This window comes from Stegastes partitus, unplaced genomic scaffold, assembly GCF_000690725.1.
Source record: "Stegastes partitus isolate 25-593 unplaced genomic scaffold, Stegastes_partitus-1.0.2 Scaffold326, whole genome shotgun sequence".
NCBI lineage: Eukaryota > Metazoa > Chordata > Actinopteri > Pomacentridae > Stegastes > Stegastes partitus.
The window spans coordinates 49,791-71,888 of NW_007578057.1; the positions used below are offsets into that span (position 1 = coordinate 49,791).

At 43.1% G+C, this 22,098-nt stretch overlaps 1 protein-coding gene across 1 annotated transcript in view; it reads left to right on the forward strand.

Annotated features, from left to right (window-relative positions):
- The window catches only part of wizb (WIZ zinc finger b), a 38,672-nt gene extending 25,507 nt beyond the window's left edge, over positions 1–13,165 (forward strand). Inside the window, exons 15-17 of the mRNA XM_008283740.1 lie at positions 4,011–4,326; positions 8,587–8,752; positions 10,216–13,165. Coding sequence (XP_008281962.1) covers positions 4,011–4,326; positions 8,587–8,752; positions 10,216–10,564 — 831 coding nt within the window. The 3' untranslated portion in view covers positions 10,565–13,165. The remainder of the gene's footprint in view (positions 1–4,010; positions 4,327–8,586; positions 8,753–10,215) is intronic.
- Positions 13,166–22,098: the final 8,933 nt, after the last annotated feature.

A 22,098-nucleotide genomic window follows, 5' to 3' on the forward strand; every position in this document is an offset into this window, starting at 1 on the left:
GGATGACTGAGAATCTACGCAGACAGTTCATTCACATTATTTACATTCTTCCTGATCACTAATCCAGACGACTGGAGTGTTTTTTTTGCTCTGGAAGCTGATTTATCAACATGAGTTGCGACACATCTCGGATAGCTGATTAGATAATGTGCATACCATATTGGCGCATGCACCCATTGCAACAGATCCCCGGCAAGAACTGCTCAACCGCATTCAGTCCCGTACTCTTTCTCCCAATTTCCTCTCTTGTCACTGTCCTATTTAATGTTAGTTAAAAAGCTTTCTACTTATCCTGTGACCCGATAATAACCACATGTCATAGAAAAGTGGCGTGTCACCAACCCAATGAGCCAAAGTCTGGAAGAAAGCGTCACATGTTTTGAACACCCACACTCAAGACAACTTGTGGTGTGATGTCTTGTTTTCGATGTACAACACAACGCGGTCGTGACTATTATAACTTAACACGAGTCGGGTAGCTGATGTGGGCGCTGTGTGGGGGAAAACCGATCTAATTAGAGCTGCCATGTAAATAGCGGTTGATGATTGCTATGGCAGCGAATTGTGTTAGAAAACCTGCTCTTCTCTGCAGCTGAAGTGCGCCAGTCGGTCGTTTTATACGGCAACAATTCCTCAGTAAAATTAAGCAAATACAACTGGAATTAGATTTTATTGTATCGGCACCTTTTAATGGACTTCAGTTGGAAATAGTCGAGCGGTATTTGCAGCCTGTGGAAAAGCTTGGGCACCGTGCAGCGTCGGTACTTAGTCACACCCTTTTGCCAGATATCACAGCTTTCAAACGCCGTTCGTAGCCAGTTAAGAATCTTTCTATCCTCGCAGATCATTTCAACTTCGGAGATATTTTTAGACGATGTTGCGCATACGCAGCATGTCAGATTTTTCTTCTTTTCTTTTTTTTTTTCCCCGCACTCTGGTCTTTACTCTCTTTGTACGTACACGAGGGTAACAAAAGCATGACATAGAAACAAGAGGGGAGAGGGTTGTGAATATCAACGCAGCTCACAGCGACTCTTGGATTTAAATTTATCGGCAATAAGATCGCACGGCACCGATGTCTTTATTTCTCCGCCTGATTTCCAACCCGTGTGCAGGTTAGAGGACTGCCAGGGCCTCTCCAAAAAGCTTCAGCTTGTGTTTCTTGAAGTAGGTCACGGTGGATTTTTGAGGGCTGCTTGGGCTCATTGTCCTCTTGTAGGAGCCAGCCTCTTTTCATTTTCTGTGTCTTGACTGACTGTGTGACATTTGCAGCCAGAAATTTGCTGATATTCGGTGGAATGTGCAGTGTTTGCCTTTCTGCCCAGCAGACGTGAGGATTTCTTGGGCGTATCGTGTTCCGGCCGTCGCAGTTTCACATGAATGCAACTTTTTAATGACAACAATGACGTATTTAAAAGTGCTTTGACATTTTTTTTTTTATCTGATGGCTGCAGAGGTTGTGTTCACTCCAATAATCTGCAAAATCTGTCCAGACGAGGTGATCAAATGTACAAACTGTGAGGCTAAGTTAGCTTAGCTTCACTGCTTTTATGGGAATTATTGTGATGCAGTATTTCTTGGACAGTAGTTGCCACACAGACACGGTGGGCACATCTGTTTTATATCAGCTGACAGCAAGAAATCAACTAAATATGTGATTTGCTCGGTGGTGCCCAAACTTAGTGTAATTTTGCAGATGTGTGTAAAACAATCCCTCACTCCTCAATCACACGAACAGTCACTTCTTCTTCTTCTGCCACTTTGCTTTCTGCGAAACTCTCAAATGCATCTCCTGAAGTGAACACATTGATCTGCTAACTGTTGATTAGAGTCCTGCTTAGTGTTCTGTCTAAGGCAGATGTGCTCGAAAGGTCAGCAGTCATGGCTGGATGTCGTACAGTATTCGTAACACACACAGTATGTTATCGCTTACAGCTGCTTAAATGATTAACAAGATCTTGGTATTTCCAGTCAGATGTGCAGTCCAGACTGCGAGTCGTCGTAAGTGTGTGTGCACACTGAGACATATTTTGTCCTTCAGGCTCAGTGCTTCAGCGCATTCCAGCTGAGTTACGTCAGTCCTGAAAGAGCCGAGTGGGAGATAAAGGCCCTTTAACACAGTGCCCGTAATTGCAAGGGTTCAAAAGTAATTGGTCACTACTAAATGTTTCCTGGGCAGCTGTGCGTTGTTTCGGAGTCGGTTCAAAAGAGCTGGCACGTGGCTCGGCGTTGAGAGTCGCCTTTTTGGAATTAGGTGGAGTTCTTATTGTCTGTCGCTGGAAGGAGTTAGGAGGTGCAAGGGAAGAGGGTGAAGCTTAAAAAAAAAGGAAAAATGTAGCTTACAAATCCCAAAAGGGGTTTGGTTTGCTCAAATCAGCAGCTGGGTGGTGCATAAAAGAAGCACTGAGGAGCACATGTCTTGGTGAAGGAAAAACCCCTGAACGGCGAGTCAAAGACGATCTCCTGGATGTGAGCAGACATGAGCCTTTGAGAGGTTTCGTGCCCATTTGGAAAAAACAAAACTAGCAGAACAAAGGTTTACGGCACAAAATCTTAAATGTATTTGCTAATTAGATTAATTTCTTTGGCTTGTTTATCTGTCATTAGATCTACGTTTAGGCCCCGAAGTGTTAAAAGAGTTTAATCTCCCACACGGTTGTTTCTATCATGACACAAACCTTCTCTAATTAAAGCTGAATGTGCTGAAGGACGGAAGCCAAAGAACAAAAACTGTCCAGATGCTCAAAGTCTGAACAAGTGTAGAAACATTACAACTCACTTCTGCTTCTTTCTGTATATGTTTGAATACATGCGGTGCTTTAAGGGAATACTTGTGTTCTGGTATGAAGTCACAATACATTAAATTATGAGAATATTTGCACAAAGCACACGAGGACACTGAAGCAGCTCTCATGTTGGTACAGTATATGAAGCCACTTATTACATAATCACGACTATTCCAGCCATCGTTTTGCATAATTGCGGTCGTTCGTATTCACCTGTATAAACAACAGCTGGATGAAACTAACAGACATGCCATATTTCTGTTTTTTCCCCACATCTTTTTCTACCGTTTACGCCCCCGTCTTCTGCTGTGATTAAACGGCACTAGCTGTTTATCTTGAGGCACTTATTAGCGGCGAAGCCAAACACCACGGTGCTGCTGTGGGTACGTTTTGGATTGAAGCCAAATGAGAGGAAATAAACTAGAGTCCAGCTAGATTTGTCAGATTTGCAGCAAAAAGGTGGCAAACAAAGGCGCTGATGCTGCAGTTTTTAAACAGAAAGATGATTAAAATGAACAGAAATGGACAATTAAATGGTTAAATTTGTTTTTTAGTAGTTGCAATTAGTGACAATTAGTCATCAACCACACTTCCACAACTGGCTGGTTTAGATTAGAAAGTCCCTACACCTGGCCTAAAAGTACATTTATTTATATTTTTTTAACAATTATTAGCACTTTTTTTTGTATGAATTAAAAAAATTAAATTGAACATTTTAACTTAGAGGAGCTGGTTGGTAGATTTTGTGCAATTTATGTGTAAATATTCTTAGATTTGTATCCTTACTATCCTTGTGTTCTCCTGTTTTTCTTATTTATATTGTACATATACAGTCGTGACTCAATAATCCGACCCTTAACAATCCTAAACCTGCTATCCGACAGGCTTTTAGGAAAAATGAACAGATCTCGCCTCTTTAACTTGTAGTTGTGTTTTCTTGCTTTTGGGATTAATAAAAGTTATTCTATTTTAGCTTTTATGTTAAACTAAGCTAATGATTTTCAGGCTGTAGCTTCACATTTACCACATAGATATGGCTTTTAGAGTTCGATGATGAAAAATCCGTTGACACAGATGTCTTCTGTTCAACGTGTAATCGAGCTTCTCAGCGACCGTCCTCGTGTCACCGTGCTCCATGCAGCACCGCGCCGAGCACACCAGGACGTGTCGGTGTTCTGCTAATATGCCGCTGATAGGATCACTCATTTTTTTTCGGTCTTCCAGAAGAGCAGCTCACCTCTCACTGCGTCAACGGATTCTGATCATATCCTCCCCATCTCATCGCAGAAGGCCTCCTCTTCCTCCTCCTCCTCCTCCTCCTCTCAGTGGTCGTCGTCTTTGGCCGTGAGCCTGGTGCGGCCTCTGAGCCGCGAGGTCAGCCAGGGCTCTTCCAAGACCGCAGAGGGAGAAGCCGGTACCAACTTCCAGGCCGTTCCCATCAGGGCCGGCCGGAGCAGCCCCAGCCTCTCGCGGCTCGGCGGCGGCCTCCCGCTTCAGGCACAGGTGGCACGCAGCGAGCTGAACGTCCGCCTGCCCAGAGGTACGTGAGGATACAGCATATGTTCAGCTCTCATGGGCTCCGTCAGGTACATTACATACACCTGCATGGATCATGTAGCGTTCATCAAGATCCAAGACCTTTATTTGTCACAAATTACACACAGTGTAACGCGCAGTAAAATGTGTTGAGCACCAGGTCCAGACCGAAACAATAAAGAATAAACTAAGAATAATATATACATGAATATATGCATAGATATAGATAGAAATAAGCAAAAAACATTAATTAAAGTGTCAAATGGTGCAAAAAAAATACATATACAAGGCGAAAAGTAAACAGGAAATCCTTGTTAAGGAGGCCACAAATGATTACAAATGTGCACATTTAAAATCAGTTTTGTTTTAGCTTGTTGTGTCCATGTCTGTTGTGGAAACGAGATTTTTTTCTAATATTAAAAATGCACAAAATTGGTTAAATATTAAAAAACATTTGTCTGGTGCCCACTTTAACCCTCCGTAGGACACTCCTTGAAATACTTGGAAAATGAAAATTTCCACCCTTGGGTGTTATTGAAGGATATTTCAAGAATTTTTTATTTTCGTGCTCGGTAAGTTCATTTAGTGACGTTGTTCTTGGGGTCGTGGTTTTAGTGGCACTGATCTCAACAAATAAATCAAAGTGGAGTTCAATGCAGACCAGTGACAAAGCATAGAAGGTTTGTTTAGTGACATTTTTGGTAAGGTAGTGATATTAGTACTAATATAAAAACTAAATCAAGGTGGTTCTTCAACCCCAAGGAGAGGCTCAGGGCGGCCATATTGAAGGAAGTTACCAAATATGGTCACTGGCCCCATAAAGGGTTAAAGGTCATCCCATCATTAAATATAGAAAATAGTAGGGCTGGGACTTAATTACGATTAATTACAACAAAAATAACGTCAGCGCCCGATTTCATAACGCACTGATCGCACTGATGCTCAACGTGCGTCCGCGCTGCGATAACAACTAACATGGAGGAGTCAAGTGAGAGCGCGTTACCTGGACCGATGGAGGGTAAGTTTCATTTTAAAAAACTGACTGATGGAAGCCTTGACAAGAGCGTGGTTTTGCGCAACTTGTGCAAAAAAAAGAAGTTGCAAGCACATCAAGCTGACGGTACCACCTGAATGCAAAGCATGGAGCTGTTAGCGCTGTTAGCGGTCCACAGGGCTGCGCTAGGAAGCAGGTTTGACATAGCCAGGCTTTGTTTGTGTAAGCCGGATCGACAAAACCGAAAGCCCCAGCCCCACCATCGGCAGCGGTGGTGGCGACAGAACCGTGACCGCCAACCTGAACTGGCATCAGCAGCCAAGTCCTGCCCGTGTGGAGTGCTCCGTCTACGATACAATATTGTAACTACACAGCTTCATTCAGTGATACTAGTAACGCACAGATCAGCATGTTAGCAGATAAAACACATTCCCTCAGCTGAGACTCTGTATGGCTCATAAATAACACTGGGTTACAAAAAGATGTTTTTTGAAGGTGTCTTGGATTTGTTTTAACAGACATTTATGCAACGCTGAATCCAAAAATGACATCTGCTTTTCTGGATCAGGTCAGGTTTTTATGCCAACTTGATTTTGCCATTAAATCGATTACATTTTTTGTCAGTAGCGATTCATTTATTTTAGGTATTTCTCATATGAAATCAGATTTTAGAGGAAAAATGTTATTTTCTAATCCTTTTCATATACTAAATGATTCAAAAGTTGTAAACATTTGTGAAGGTAAATACAAGTAAATTGCATGTTTCATCTGCTCAAAATTCAGGGCTTGGCCTTCTGGGAACTCCTGGAATGATCAGCAGCAGATATATCTCTCTATATATATCTCTCTTCAGAGTCCAGCAGTGATCAGCCATCATGACTGCATCCCAGCGTCCCTGATACTTGGTCTCCATCTCCGTCTGATAAAATCACGTGACTCTGTGTTGTTCAGCAACCAGGGGGTGAACTTTCTATCTAAATTTAATTCACCTGCAAATATTTATGGGCTCAACTTGTAAAGGTTTCAGAAAGTGCATGTGGCAATAAATCAAAATTTTGACCTCATTGAGCAAAACCAATGTAATATTTGGATTCAGCACATTGCAATTGTCCAAAATCAGCTCAAAAAACTTTGAGACCAAAATGGGTGTAGACCAGTGTCATAGTCAGGAAACCATCTGGTTAAAGGGAGACGCTCTTTCAGCCGATTTAAATCCGTAACTCTGCACATAACCTGCTCCCGACCAGGTTAGCTCCACAACATCAGTTACAACGGAGATCTCGCGCCACAGCATCAGTTACCATGGAGATCTAGCGCCACAGCATCAGTCACCATGGAGATCTAGCTCCACAGCATCAGTCACCATGGAGATCTAGCTCCACAGCATCAGTCACCATGGAGATCTAGCTCCACAGCATCAGTTACTATGGAGATGTAGCCAGGTAAAAAGACAGCCACCTTTGTGATACTGAAAACTCCGGCTTTGAGCTCAACATACCTCGCTAGCCCACTAATCTCGCTTCGTAGTCCAGCCCTCTGGTCGGAGTACGAGCGTTTAACATTTTACGTGGTACAAATGGTGCTTTAAGTTAAATTGTTGGTTGACATTTGTTTACCATTTAAAACCAGTACTGCTCGGTTGTAAAATAAATACTGATTTGTTGTTTAAATAGACGCATGTGTCTATCATGTGATTCAGTAACGCACCAAAATCCATTTAAATTGAAAATGTGTGCTTCTTGCAGCAAATATTGTTATGCGATTGAAATGCAATTAATTGAGATTAATTAGCCTCTAATTTTTTTAATTGAGTCCCGCCCCTAGAAAATAGTCAGCCAACCAAAGTATAACTCAGCTCACTAATACGGGTTGCCTTTACACTTGCTAAATAAATTCATGTCCCACTAATGAAGTGCTTTTGAGAACATTTTATATGGCCGGCAACACCAGCAAGTTGTAATTTTTAATTTGCGCCACATTTTTTGCTTTATGACTAAAATAACCGCAGGACCAGCGGCTATCAAATTAGCCTCATTTGTTCTTAGTGCTAATTAGCAAATGTTAGCATGCTCAGAGGCTAAACTTAGATGGTGAATATGTTCAACGACTGGGTGAAACCTTTATGGGAAAACTAATTTACAAAAACAGCAACTAGTCAAGATGTTTTTGTGAATAAACAACCCGACCTCAGAGCCCAAAGCTGATGGACTCCGGCGTTATTAGTGATGAATGAGGTAAACATGCAGAAATAATGGCTTCAGATAAGTTAATTTGTTGTGTTATAGTCACTTTTTCAGCTGCCTTTTCATCTTCACTAGGAGAAAACATTTAAGAGAAACCGACAGCTTTCAAGGTGGAACGCCGTGTCGCGTGTTCCTCGACATCGCGAATCAATCGGTGCATCTTAAACGTCGATACTCTGAACATTTGGTTCTATCGACCATCTTGCTTGACATGCGCTTTAGTGATGATTGGATCTTCGAGTGCCGAAAAACGTTGATGAATTTCAGCCGGATAACTGTGAACGTTTTATGTCCTTTTGTTTGGCTAACAAGACCAGGCTCCTGTCTGGATAAATGACGAAAGAGCCACAAGTGTCATTTCAGTGACAAGACATAAAAGCTGCATGTATAGAACCACCAGACAAATCTAACAGAAGAATCCGCTGCAAAATAGAGAGCCACAGGTTCTGCTTCGTGACACCACGCCAGCAGCACGATTGGCTGGACGTTTTCTAGTTGTTCAGGGCAAGAGGCAGGACATGTGTCATACAAGCACCATCTTCAGCGCTGAAGCATCTCCCTATAGATTTCCCGACAGGCTCCTTTAAGTGGAGGGTCTCCCTCATAACATGTCTGCTTTAAATCAAGGCAGTCACACTATAGCAGGCTGGGCGAACCGCATACATGTCTGCAATGTTAAACAAAAAACAAAAAGCGTGATGTTGCATCATCAGGGGAAATAAATGAAATGCCGCCGCCGCCGCTGCACCAGTCACACGTTTGTCTTTTATCTCTTCGACATTGAGTTTAATTTGTGTTTATTTTTTTCATATCTTTAAAAAAAAGAAAAAAAAGAAAGTATTGATATTTGCACAAAATTAACCTTGAAAGCTCAACATTAATGCATCTGCTGAGAGGAAAAGCTCCAGCTTATCAGCTCTGGGTGCCTGAATCGCCTCCACTGACTGATGCTCTGACATATTAAGTGTTTCGGTGCAGCTCAACCCTCCTCCTCCTCCTCCTCCTCTTCTTCCTCTTCCTCGCTCAGGTTTCGAGCGTCGGCCCTTGAAGCACCCGTCTTGTCCAGATGGAGCGGAGAGGGACAGCGGTCCTCCTAAACCCCCGCGCACAGGCACCGTCCCCGCCCTGGTGCCCAAACCTCCCTCCTACCCGCTGGTCAAGCTGGTGGGCAAGTTCTACACCTTGAAGTGCCGGTGAGTGTTGCTGTGGCGTCTTGCTTTGGAACATTTGTGGAGACTGTGGCATTAATAGAACAGTCTGGCTAAGTTTTTAAAATAGTCCCTTAATCCCCGAGCAGCAATCCCCCTACCTCCACCCCCCGCCGAGCCGTACTCCACTTTTAGTCGCTAATGCACTATATTGAGAATCGCGAAACCATTTGGGATTTTCGGGCAACATGAATGAGCGCTTAAGGTCTGATAAAATAAAATAAAAATAAAAAAACCTGCAGTACAGAAGTTTTGACAGAATCAGCTCGTCCCGAGGGAAACAATCGCAGCATCAAGACTGCATTTTATGTCTTTTTGTGTGGAAAAACTTTCCGCAGTCGAAGCTGCAGTAATTTTTGCTGATTACCGGCAGCATTATGTGGCCTAATTTCCAGCTTAAGGAGACACTACAGGTGAATAAGGCAATCAGCTCACTTCCTCGGCTGATTGCTTAAAAAATACAATAACGCTATCGTCTTTTGTGTCACATATTTTCTGAAATGTGTGTGTGTGCGTTACGTTGGATATCACCTTCTATCGCTGCATAAATAACAAAATGCGTCAGCAGGATGAAAAAAATAGTCCAGTTCCAGCATGTTTTTAGGAATTCAATGTTCTATAAATCAGGCTATCAATTATAAATGTCACATCCTCCTCTGTAGAAGTCTTTAGAGCAGAGATGGGAATAAAAATGGAAAGTTTGTTGTGTGTAGAAGTGGAGATTTGAAGTTTAGAGGAGAAGAAAAAACTAATTTTGAGAAAACAGCCTTTAAATATATATAGTTTGATGAGGTTTTACTAAAAAAAACAAAGATTAAAAACCAGCATTTACAGGTGCAGTTTTTAACAAATAGGTATCACTGTGGAATTTAGCCAACTGATTACTTACTTATAGAATTTTTTGTTTGTTTTTTCCTGAAATTTTAATAAGATTCTGCATTAAATATGTGTCAATTTGCATAAATGTCATTTAAATCAGTAAAGTGTAGGAAAATAAACACCTTAATGTGTATTTTTGAGGCTTTCTTTTCCCAATCCAGTGAGAAAGTCTGCAAATTAATTCATTAGTGTATGAAATAAGAAGGGCTGCAAGGTGGAGCGGTGGTTAGCATCGTTGCCTCACAGCCAGAAGGTCGTTGGTTCGCGTCCCGGTGAGGACACCCAGGATCTTTTTGCATGAAGCGTGGGTTCTCTCCAGGCTCTCCGGCTTCCTCCCACAGTCCACAAACATGCTGAAGTTAATTGGTGATTGTAAATTGTCCGTAGGTGTGAATGTGAGTGTGCTTGGTTGTCTGTCTCTAAGTGTAGCCCTGTGATAGACTGGTTACCTGTCCAGGTGAACCTGCCTTCACCCTGAGTCAGCTGGGATAGACTCCAGCCCCCCATGACCCTGGTGAGGATTAGGCGGTGTATAGATAATGGATGGATGAAATGTGTTTTTCCATCAGGTTCTGTGAGGTGGAGTTCCACGGGCCGCTGTCGGTGCAGGAGGACTGGATCAGACACCTCCAGCAGCACATTCTCAAGATGAACTACAACAAGCCCGCTGCTCCCAAAGCAGGCGCCGCCGACCCCCCCGCTGTGGCCGACGACCCGGCCGTGGTCCAGGCCTCCGCCCCGGCCTCCACCTCTACCTCCAGAACCACCCCGACCCGCACTACAGGTCCCAAGAGCCGCTCCCCGACGCACCAGGCCGAGTGCGCTCCCGCCGTCACTGCCACAGAGATAGTACAGGTCTCGGAGGAGCAGCCCGCCCTGACTCCGACTCCTATCCCCCTCCCCACCCAGACGACGTAAGCTCGTGGCCCGCGGTCGCTACGCCCACTTTTTGTGTTGTTTTTTTCTTTTTTCTTTTCCTCCTTCCAGTTTCTATTCATCCACCTGTTTCTTTCCTTTGGCCTTCACAAAGTGTTGTTCAGGAGGAGCGTTCTCCCTCCAAAGAGCCCTCTGAGCCCAAGCACCTTTGAAGCAGCTTTCTAGACTGTTACTAAGTCCCGTTACCATGGGAACGAAGCTCTCCTGGCTTATCTGCGCTCCGGGGATGAGTGATTATGGGAGGTTATGAGGAGAGATGAACTAATGTTTTGTGTTTGCCTTGTTTTTATTGAATGTCCAGGTGTTAACGTGGACCATTACTGTACCTCTCCCAGCTATTGGGTGATTTAGGGGTCGTCGTAGCCCTTTATCAAACTTTTAACCCCACGTCTACTACAGCTGTTCCCCCCCCTCCTTTATGAACATTACTTAGACCTGAGAGATGTTGACCTTTTCTACCAGCACGCTGGTAGCCCAGGATCCGGCCCGTTAAGGGTCCTGACTGAGATTAAACGACGTTTCTAATCATCTAGTCTTGTGGTTGAGACTTTAAACATGTAACACTTAGTGTTAAAAAAACAAACAAAAAAAACAAAAAACGGCACTTTTAATGTTGACATTGTCACTCAGCACTTATTGAAACACCCGTTTGAACGGGTTAATGTGGACTGACTAATTCTGATTGGTTCAAGGAGCAAGAAGTGGAAGCACAGACAAAAAGGGAACTCCCCCCTCTAGGTAACTTTATGATGTAATGCTGTCCCCTACGTATACATTTTTTGCTTGAATGTAGCTTAAAGCACCTAATAATACCTTATATGCACACATTCACACACAATCAAACGTATGCCCCTTCCTGCGATGCCATTGGACGTGATGCTTCTGCTCCAGCTGCCGTCGTGTCGGCGGCGGTCGAGGCTTCACGTCTCTCCGTTCACAGTGTTGCCATTTTCTTCCTGCCTTTTTTTTTTTTCTCTCTCTCTTCGATGTAACCCAAATTTATTTATTTATTATTTTTGCATCTGAATGTGGTAAGCTAGGTCATTTAAAAGCTAACGTATAACTTAGGAATGTTTGAAAATAGGTGCGCTTGTTCAAAGGCGCACGACGTGAGTGTGGGTGTTAGTTTGTATGTTTGTGTACATACATAGCGAAAAACGTGCATTTGTTTTTTGTTTTTTTTTCCCCATTTTGAGAGAGAAAGACGGAAGTAAACGCGCTTGACGGGAAGACGCCTCCTTAGCTCGAACTGGACTGAACGCGGGAGCTGACCCGTCCGTCTGCCGTAGTCTGATCAGGACGTATATGCATCCATCGTCGTGTTAGGATGTGCCAAAGAGTCTGTTTACTTCCTGGTCTTGCCTCTGTAAGAGCTGTTTACATTGGACCTGATGGTGGAGGAAACTCTGCACAGCTACCGAGTTCCCCGAGGCCCCCTCTCCTCCCCAGAACAATGGACTTGAACCGGCGGTGATCTGCATCCACTACACGCACCGTTGAGTTCCTCCCCTCTCCAGTTTTAAAGACTCGGGCTACCGGAGCGGCTTCATGGGACTCACGTTGTTACTGTAGGGTTAGATTATTCCAATTAAACACGAACACAAACCAAACTTGATTTCAAGCAGGGCTCCTGAGAGAACTGTCGGCCCTCAGTCCAAATACAGAAACACGTCTGACCTCGGCCTCCCGAGGCTGAAGTCTGCCGGCTGTGGTTCTTTTTACGTCGCTTCGGTGTGTTCGTATCAACCGAGAGCTGAAGCATCACCTAAAGGGTCCATGTAGTTCTGGCAACCTTTTGAAGTTTGTTCCAGTGTTGGCCATGTTTGAAACATGACTGTTCGATCCAAACCCCGACCCTTTTATGGAGTATAGATACATACTATATAACTACATGTACTTAAGAAGCTGTTGATGCTAGTAGAGCCGTCAGCAGTTCTATTAGCAAGGTAGTTGAAAAAGAAGTGATCTTAATTCCTCTATCGTGATTTTTGATTTCGACATTTGATGCTATGTATTTTTTATTGCTCTGTGCATTTCTGTATTTGCAGTCCCGCAAGGTGAATCTTAGAGTATTTTTTATTTTATCTGTTAGTCTCTCCAAGCTGAAACTTTTTGGTGCTGGCGAGAATGTTGCTGGTCGGTGAACTGAACGCGAGGATAACATTTTAATGTGATTGTCACGTCCTGGTATCAAAGGACTCTAATAGGCAGGCCTTTAAAGGGGACCGCGTTTGCAAGGTGAGACGCCAGCCTCCCTCTCTGCAGCCACAGAGTAACAAAGACGCCGTCGGAGGCCTCTCGGAGGTCTGTGGCTGCGTTGCCGCGCGAGACGTGAATCGGAGCGCCGGTGCATCGGAGCTCCCCTTTAGGATCACCTGACTCAAGCCTCAGCTGGTGTAACCGGCTGTTTTCGTGTGGATGCGAGCGTGCGTGAGTGTGCGAGTGTGTTAAAAAGACGGTGAGACGACAATGAAAACTAAGAAGAAAAAGACGCAGTTGAAGAAAGAACCGTACTGTACACAAAGGGTTAAGTTTTAAGTGAATCAACTCCAGAACAAACAATAAATGTGATTTCAAATTTCACACGTTGGATTATTGTCGTTATTGGAGCACTGCAGCAGATTTCCCACATGGAAGTTGTGACTGCTTTCCACCACTAGGGGGAGCTGCAATGCAAGCTTCAGTTATCTTGTTAATTTGAAACAGATCCGACACGCACGCGAGCTCGGAGACGGCTGTGAAAAAGTTGGTGAGGACCCTAATTAACTGCGATGTGGAAATTGGCTTAACCGCAGAGCGTGTAAACAACACAATACAGTTAATTTGGGACAGTTCTCGAGAACAAAACATCACCAGCGTGGCTTTAAAAGACAGTAAAAGAGTTTTTCAAATTTCATTCATTCCCTTGGAAACAAAAGTGGACAAAACAGTCTCACCACAGGCTTTGTTTAATTGCTGCTGTGGAGCTTTTGATCATGTTACAGCTTATGGACAGGAAATGTAATAAAGTGCTCAGGAAAAAAGAAATCTAGATCGTTTACTTATTCAGAGACATTTTTTTGTAGAAGCTCGAGAGGGAGGATCACTTACAATGTAAAAGCTACTATCTGTGGTTAGTATTTGTCTTTTAGTTGCATCTATGGAGTCTGTGTATTGGCTGTAACTGCTATTGCAGCAGTTTTCTTTAGTTCTAACACTGAAGTTTCAGTGTTAGTTTCTATATAAATGTGAGTTTTCCTGAAGCTCCAGTCATCATTATCTTGTCAACAGCGTCTGGCTCCTGCTAACTCCTCCTGTTTAGCAAAACATGAGTAAAGAGATGGAGGTTGAGCAGAGCTGAAGCAGATCTTTTAAACTGTCTGATGATGGCACTCACTAGTCACTCAAAGCTGCCACAGCCTTAATGATGCATAACTTTACGTCCTAATACAATTTAAATTTGTGGGCTATATAAAAACTTCCCCCCCTGTACGGTTGTCATAAATGGGAAAAGTAGCTCTAGAGACCAAAGCTGCTTTATGTAGCAGACTGTAAACATGTTTATTTTTGCTTTAAAGTTGGACGTTTTAACATTGGGCTCTATGGGAGTGACTCTTTTTTGGGAACAGCCTCAAGAGGCCATTTGAGGAACTGCAGTTTTTGGGGTCCTCATCTGCCGCTTGGTTTCCACAACAAATGAAAAATGCTGTATGTGTGTCAATCAAGTCCAAGTCAACTTTATTGTCAGTTCTGTGTGGGACATAGACGGGATTTAATGCTGTTTCTTTCAGTTTTACTTTCTTTATTTGGACGGGACAGGGCATATTTATGAACGTATAATCTCAATAGTTCACACAAGGTTGCAGTAAATACGCCGAGTTTAGCACAAGGCTGATTTCCATCTGTTGTCCCACACATAAGAAAAATATACAAGGATACAGACGTATGAAATAATAATAAAAAACAAACAACAGTGTAGTAAAACAAAAATAATGATGCTAAATTCATTCTGACTGGGCTGAACCTACCCTAAAGTGCTATTATTTAATTGAAGTGCTTTCTAGGCTGTCACAAAGTGCATATTGTTGATTTTCTCAATGTTCCCATGTTTGATAGTTAATCAGCCATGTCTTATAGTGTCTCTTTCAGTGCTTTCTCTGATAGCTACAGGTCAAATATTCCAGTTTGTGCAACCTTTAGTAGATAATACATTCTGTGCAAAGGAGGACTTTCTACATTTTACCTCACAGTCACCCCTGGTGGTTTCTGTTGGACCCCAGTGCAAACATGACACAGTAGAAAAACAAAAAAGACACTGCAGTGGATCGTGCAATAGTGTCGTGAATTACTGCCTGGCTGATGTGCAAGTAGATATTTATAGATGTAAAAAGAAAAAAAAAAGCAGTGCAATATGTCATAATCGGTGCAAAATATTGTGACAGGTGCAAAGTATGCAGTGATATAACAGTCCAGTTTGATTGTTTTCATAACCAGCAGATTTGTTGGCTGTAAACAGGGACAGTGTCATGTGCTGTGGTTTTGAAACCAGTTTGGCTCCACTGCAGTTCAGGTTGTTTGGGAGGAGGTTATAGTCCAAAGTGTCTGTGAAGACTCTCAGTCCTCCAGGTCATGGTTATTCTCGTAGATTAATCGTAGCAACTGGACTTGCTTGAGTTCCGTGAAGACGTTTCATCCAAGAGGCTTCATCAGTTCTGACTGACTAGTTGGGAGTTCCCCCTTAAGGAGCCATTAACACCTGTTTCAATTGGGGGTTTGTTGCTCCTCCCGCTCGTTATGTGAGTCGTTAGTGCTCCCCCTGCCACAATGGGGTTCGTTAGGGTCTTCTGTGACTAGGTGTGGTTTCATCTTCCTTGGTAGAGATCTTAGGACTGAGTTGGGAACAGGTGAGAGGTGATGCCTCAGACCTCCACCTCTGTTGAGGGAGGTTATAATCCAAGTTGTTTGGAGGTGAAGTCGAGAGTTCAGCTTCCTGGCCGCCTGGTGGAGAAAATTGCTTGATATCACCAAAATTATTTAAAGCTGCTATAATCAAAATCTTTATATTAGCAATAGATGAACAGTCAGGGTGCAGCGTTAAAGGGGTAGTGAAGAAACCACAGATCATTATCGCTTCACGCTGCAGCTCGATGGAGCATTTCAGCGTGTTGTAGCTCATTGATCATACTCACGTGACGTCACACTCAGGATGGGAAATGCTGTTAGAAAAAGTCCTGCTGAATTCCAGGTTGCATACGCCTAGGAAATCAGAAAAATTGTTATCCTTTAATCGCATCCCAAATTGTCAAGCAGTGGAAAAGAAAATGAGAACCTAGTGACGCCATGTTTCAAGGTATAACAACATATTTAAAACCCATGTTGTTCCCATTCAACCACTTCTGAGCTGAATGTGAAGTAAAACATTCTGATATACGTGTCAACTTGTACAGGAAGTCCCTAAATTACACAGAATTTCTCCAGTTTAAATTACATATAAAACTGTACGCAACCTACAACACTTTTTACTGACTTTTAAAATGAAAGGTCGAGTACATTTGATTGCACAGATTTTTCCATTTGCTGATGCAGTCGGGCATCTACAGAGGTTGTCACGTTTGCCCCGGACATAATCAATCGATCTCGCACTATATTGTTAAATGTCTTGCTGTCTTTCCACCCGACCTCAGAAATGTTCTGCTTACATCAGTGGAGTCGTGTCGCATGACGCTTACGGGAACACACGTTGTTATGTAATGCTCTCACAGATTACATCCCGTATAAAAGTCATTGTTTTGTGTGACATGAAGAGGCGGCGGGACGTAACAACGATTTGTCAGATTCCCTGCGTTTATATGACTCGCAACTCGGAGCACAACTTTAATAACAGCATCTCCCTCTGAATCGCCCGACATCATCCCAGCAGCTCACTGCGTCATCCCTGAAGATTCATCATCATCATCTTCATCTTCGTCGCCTGAACCTCCGACCACATGCTGTCCAGGATCCACGTCGGCCTGCCGGAGCAAAGACCTGCTGCTGGACGGCTGCACAACTGCAACACAAACGTTCAATTAAACACTCAAAATGCGCAATGATGACGACCTTCTAGAAACTTTTGGAATTCAGATGCAGCCTGATCCTGGAACAGGAAGCTCCAGAGTGGAAGGAATTAAAATGCTAACAACTTAGCATTCATTTAGCCACCAGAGTATGATACTGCCACCGCCGTGCTTGACGGTGGATTTGGTGGAATCATGTTTACGGTCATGAACAAAAGTTTACATACTCGTGAAACACTCTGGATTTACCAGTCCATCAACGTCCCAACCCTCACCTACTGTATGGTCACGAGCTTTGGGTCGTGACTGAAAGAACGAGATCGCGGATACAAGCGGCTGAAATGAGCTTCCTCCACAGGGTGGCTGGGCTCAGCCTTAGAGACAGGGTGAGGAGCTCGGACATCCAGAGGGAGCTCGGAGTCGAGCCGCTGCTCCTGCACATCGAAAGGAGCCAGTTGAGGTGGTATGGACATCTGATTCAGATGCCTCCGGGGAGGATTCCTCTGGAGGTCTTCTGAACACGTCCACCTGGGAGGAGACCCCGGGACAGACCCAGAACCCGATGGAGAGGATCTCTCAGCTGGCCTGGGAACGCCTCGGGATCCCCCAGGAAGATCTGGAAAGCATTGCTGGGGGGAGGGAAGTCTGGAATGACCTGGTCCACATACTGCCCCCGCGACCTGACGCCCGATAAGCAGAAGAGGATGGATGGATGGATGGATGGATGGATGGATGTAACACTTGTACAACTGATGAAATGAAAAAGCACATGAATCTCAAACACTGTCATGAATTCTGCTCTATTTTACTTTTGCAAACCTTTGACACTTTGATGTAACATCCACTCCAGGGTTTGTAAATCTTTAAACAGGTTAAGTGTATAGGCCTTTACTATGTACGCATTCATCAGATGTGGAGCAAGACTATTGTTGATTTGAAATGTGGTGATTGTGACCACCTGTGTGACATTCTCTGTTTTTGTAGCCCAATTTTTGAGCTTCACTGTGTGAGAAAACAAGACAAGCTGTGTTATCTTCACAAGCCAGCTGCTAACTTTGTCTGTCTGTGGTTTGATGCTGGAGAGGTGGCGTGTAGTCGGTTTAAAGAGCCGAAAAGTGAAAACAGTTTCCTGCTGCGGCTTGAATAAGACTATGAGAGCAGTGAGAGTGAGCACAAGGATGGATCAAAGACTAAAAATGCAAGTTTGAAGATGCTGTAAAGCCTGTAGAGTTCCAAGTGTGGAGTCTGTCCTGCCGGGGTTGGTCAATCGGAGCAACCTCTTTCACATGTGAGCAAACGTGACTCACAATTAGCATAAAAATATTGACTGTAGCTCCTTAGAGTTCAGGCTTAATGTGCAGAACATTTGCTCGATAAGCTCAGGAAGGAGGTTAATGACCCGAAGCCCAGGATGTCACTTCAGAGATCGATTCTTATTAAGCCGACTCCCGTCTTAGAGTAAAAGCAATCACTCTGATCAATGATGAGGTTAACGAGAGTTCTCCAAAACTGGCTCCGCCGCCCTTTGACGACATCAGCTGTCAACTCCAAGATCTTCCAATCTCCTTTTCATGCAGCAACAATATCAGTATAGCGGTTGATGTTTTCTGTCAAAATAAGCTTGTGTGGGGTTCACAGCGTGGGCAGATGATTCCTGTGACTGAAAATATCCAAGGACCAGAAGTGCCTTTTCCACATTGTTTTACTTGGACAAGCCGCTTCCGTCCTCATCCAAGTGGACAAAACCGTCTTTTGTTCCTGAGAACATCTGTGTGGATCTGTGCTTTTTTGTTTTTTTTTTATCCTCGCTGGTGGGAAACTCACTGTTATACAAGACAGAGCGAACAGGCCCCACAAGACCTGAGCTACAAGAGATACAGGAGATTAATTGCGACAACACCCAAGTGCTGTCACTAGATTGATGAAGCTTGGACACATCTCTTTAATGTAAATAATGAAAGGGTGCGGTCAGAAAATAAGGAAAAAATGAGAAATGTTAACATCCAGAGCTGCTAAAATAGCATCAAATCCAAAAATTTAAAGAGTTAAAAAAACAGATAACTCCATTCCTGTAGATTTTCAGAAAATGTATTTTTGTTGTTGTTTGCTTGAGATGATGTCAATCAAACTGAAGTTGAGTGGATTTGACTCAGTAGAAATGACAAAAGTAGAGATAACTTGATTGATGTTGTCTCAGGTGGACGATGGAAAAGTTCTGAGGATTTGTGAAGATGGAGTTATCTGATAATGCAAATGAACTTTTTATTTGTACCATCTGATATTTGCATTTAAGTTGAATACATGTGAGTTTTTTGACATCTGTGTTTTTTGAGAGTTGATGACTGCTTAAACATAAAAAAACGATATGAACAAGTTACTGGAAAGGCTCCTACAATCTTCTTTTTCTGCCCATTTTACCTGTGAAGCTGCCTGAAACTACACTTTTGGTCTACACCGGGGTGCCCAATCCTGGTCCTCGAGAGCCCCTATCCTGCATGTTTTAGATGTTTCTCTCTTCCAACACACCTGATTCAAATGATCAGCTCATCATCAAGCTCTGCAGAAGCCTAATAACAATCCTGATCATTTGAATCAGGTGTGTTGGAAGAGGGACACATCTAAAACATGCTGGATAGGGGCTCTCGAGGACCAGGATTGGGCACCCCTGGTCTACACTCTTTAGCCAGGTTTCCCATTCACACAAATGGACACACTATTGATCGGGAGTAACTTGAGGTTCAGTGTCTTCAGTGTTCAAGGACGGAGGTCGAACCACCAACGTCGCTCTCGTGGGCAACTGGCTCCAGGCAACCACTTAATAGAAAGTGTTAATCGCTCTAAACCACATCTTCCCTGGTACACCGATTAAGTCCAGTAAGCGTTCCAGGTATTGTGGTTCTGAGGAGGTCAGAATGCTCACTGGCCTTATAAATGAAAAGAGGTCAGTCAGCTGCAATTACTTGTTTAGCTTGAACTTCAACAAAAGCAGGAAAACAGCGGCGTGCTGATGCAGATGTTGCTCCCCGACCGCCTGCCAATACACAAACACCTTGGGCGCTCAAATCTCACGGGGCCACGCTCTGAAAACCAAATAAAAAACAAGGAACAGCTACACCAAACGAACTCTTAAGTCACCCAGGCCCAGATGGTAATTATTACGGAGGAGTTATTTGTTCTATATTGTAAATAACTCTCTGGGAGATTCCAGTAAGAGGACGAAGTATTATGTGAGCAGCAATGTGTCAAAAGCAGGAATGTGAAGACACATTTTAGGGAGCCATTTATCTTCTGACATTTGACCAAGCTGTAAACATTCAGAAATCGCCCCCAACATGATGCATAAACAAGTCGAGTCCCTGAGCAGAGCAGCTTCAAATCTCTCTTAAATCACTCAGCCGGGTTATCGGTTCGTGTCTGCGGTCGTATTTACATTTTGGAAAGAAAATAAGAATCAGGACACGAGTTCAGATGAAAGCAGGAAAAGTTCAGAAGATGTTCTGCTGGTAGAACCGAACCAGTGATCTTCAGACGGAATCCAGCTTCCTGATTATTACGATGTTAATCTGAGCGTGACCGAATAAATCGCTCCAGATGTTTTCTCAGCATTTTTCATCTTTTGTGCCACAAGGGCATCGAGATTATCATCGCATTCCCACATGTTACTGTGGATGCGCAAACTCTGTATTAGAGATGTGATCGGTAAGAAATAAAGCAACACAGGTTTAGGTAGAAGCTTCCCCACATCGTCCCAACAGGATCAAACGCTAACAGATCAGACACTACTTCTTCTTTAGTGACTTCTTTGGTGCTCATCAAACGGCAAAACTCCTCCCTCTGCAGGAATAATAGCTGAAATGCTGGAGTATCAATAGTATCAAGAACATCAGCAATATTACCTTCATCAATAGTTTGAGCAACATCAGTTTATCATGAGTTACTTTACTACTTCTGATCATTTCCAGTATTACATTTTCGATTGCACTCTCATTTACTTAGAGTTAAACAATATTATCAGTATCGTTTCAATATTACTTCTCAATAGTTTGTGCATATAGCAATAGTTTTTTCTGCATCATGTGTATGTACAATATTTCCTATTTGCATTTCACAGGTGCAAATATTACCCTTTCATGTTCAACTTTGTCAATATGTGCAATATTTCATTTTCATCTCATTTTTTTAGGGGCAATATTTCATTATTGTGTGTGACGTTACCTATTACCTCAGTAAATTTGAGAGCATTAGTTTTTAGTGTTCTTTTCTAGCCTCATCTTAGCTACTTATTTCATTTCTGTGATCTAGCGGACTTATGTCTTTTTGCTTTTATTTATTCAGAGCAACATCTGGCACGAGAATTTCCCTCTAGATTAATAAAATATTATCCTGTCTTATCTTACCTTATCTTGTGTTACCTTAGAGGTGCACAACTGGACTTCTGTGTGGAAAATGAGATTTTTCGGAAATCAAAGAAATCAAAAAACAAACTTTGAGATTCTTTTGCATAAATCGGTGTCTCTTAAAAAGTTAGCGTCATACTGCAGCAAACCAATGCAACGATAGTGTCGTACGTGACCTTCTCCTCCGTCCACTGGAGGAGAAGGTCATCTCCTGGGCCGGTATTATTGCCAATTGCTCAATGGTATATACTGACACACTAATCCTTCATAGGGCACTCCTTGAAATACTTGGAAAATGAAAATTTCAACGCAAACCAGTGACAAAGCGTTTATAAAGTCCCTGGAACATTTGTTTAGTGACATTTTTCTTCGGGCTGGGATATTGGCACTAATATAAAAACTAAATCAACAGTCACATGGTTCTTCAAACTCAAGGAGAAGCACAGGGCAGACATATTGAACGCCCACGGAAGTTACCAAATATAGTCACTTGCCCCATAAAGGGTTATTATAGGACTCATTTACTGGAAAACACTGCGACCCCTGCAGACCCTGCACCAGGATCTGGATATAAACAGTGAGTCTGATTCAATTAGCTGGACTATGTACCACACTGGAAGCTGCTTTGACTTGTAGTTCAGTTCTAGCTGTTTATTTAGGCCTTCACTTGACACTGGGAGGAATGGAAGCCGCAGGTCGGCACTGTGATTTACGTAATGTTTTGTTTTCTACTTTCACATCTCCAATCCGCCCAAAACTTACGAGGTTCCCCTCGTTATGCTCCCAGCGGTCTGTCTTTGAAGGATTCCCATCACATTTTATAGGAGATTAACCCAGCATGCAGGCTTCACCGTCACTCCTCTCATCCTTTCGAGGTATTTCTCAGTTTCCGCTGACATTACTTTTCCTGGAGATGTTCTGAATGATTCCTTGAGGTTTGCTTCTACTGCTGACAATGGAAGCTCCACCTCCATTGTCAGACAGACGTCCTCAACCAACCTCTAGAAATCTAAACACAACATCATAATTTTAGGGAGATTGGTGCAATTTTATGCCGTCTAGAGAAACAAATTGCAGACCGCCT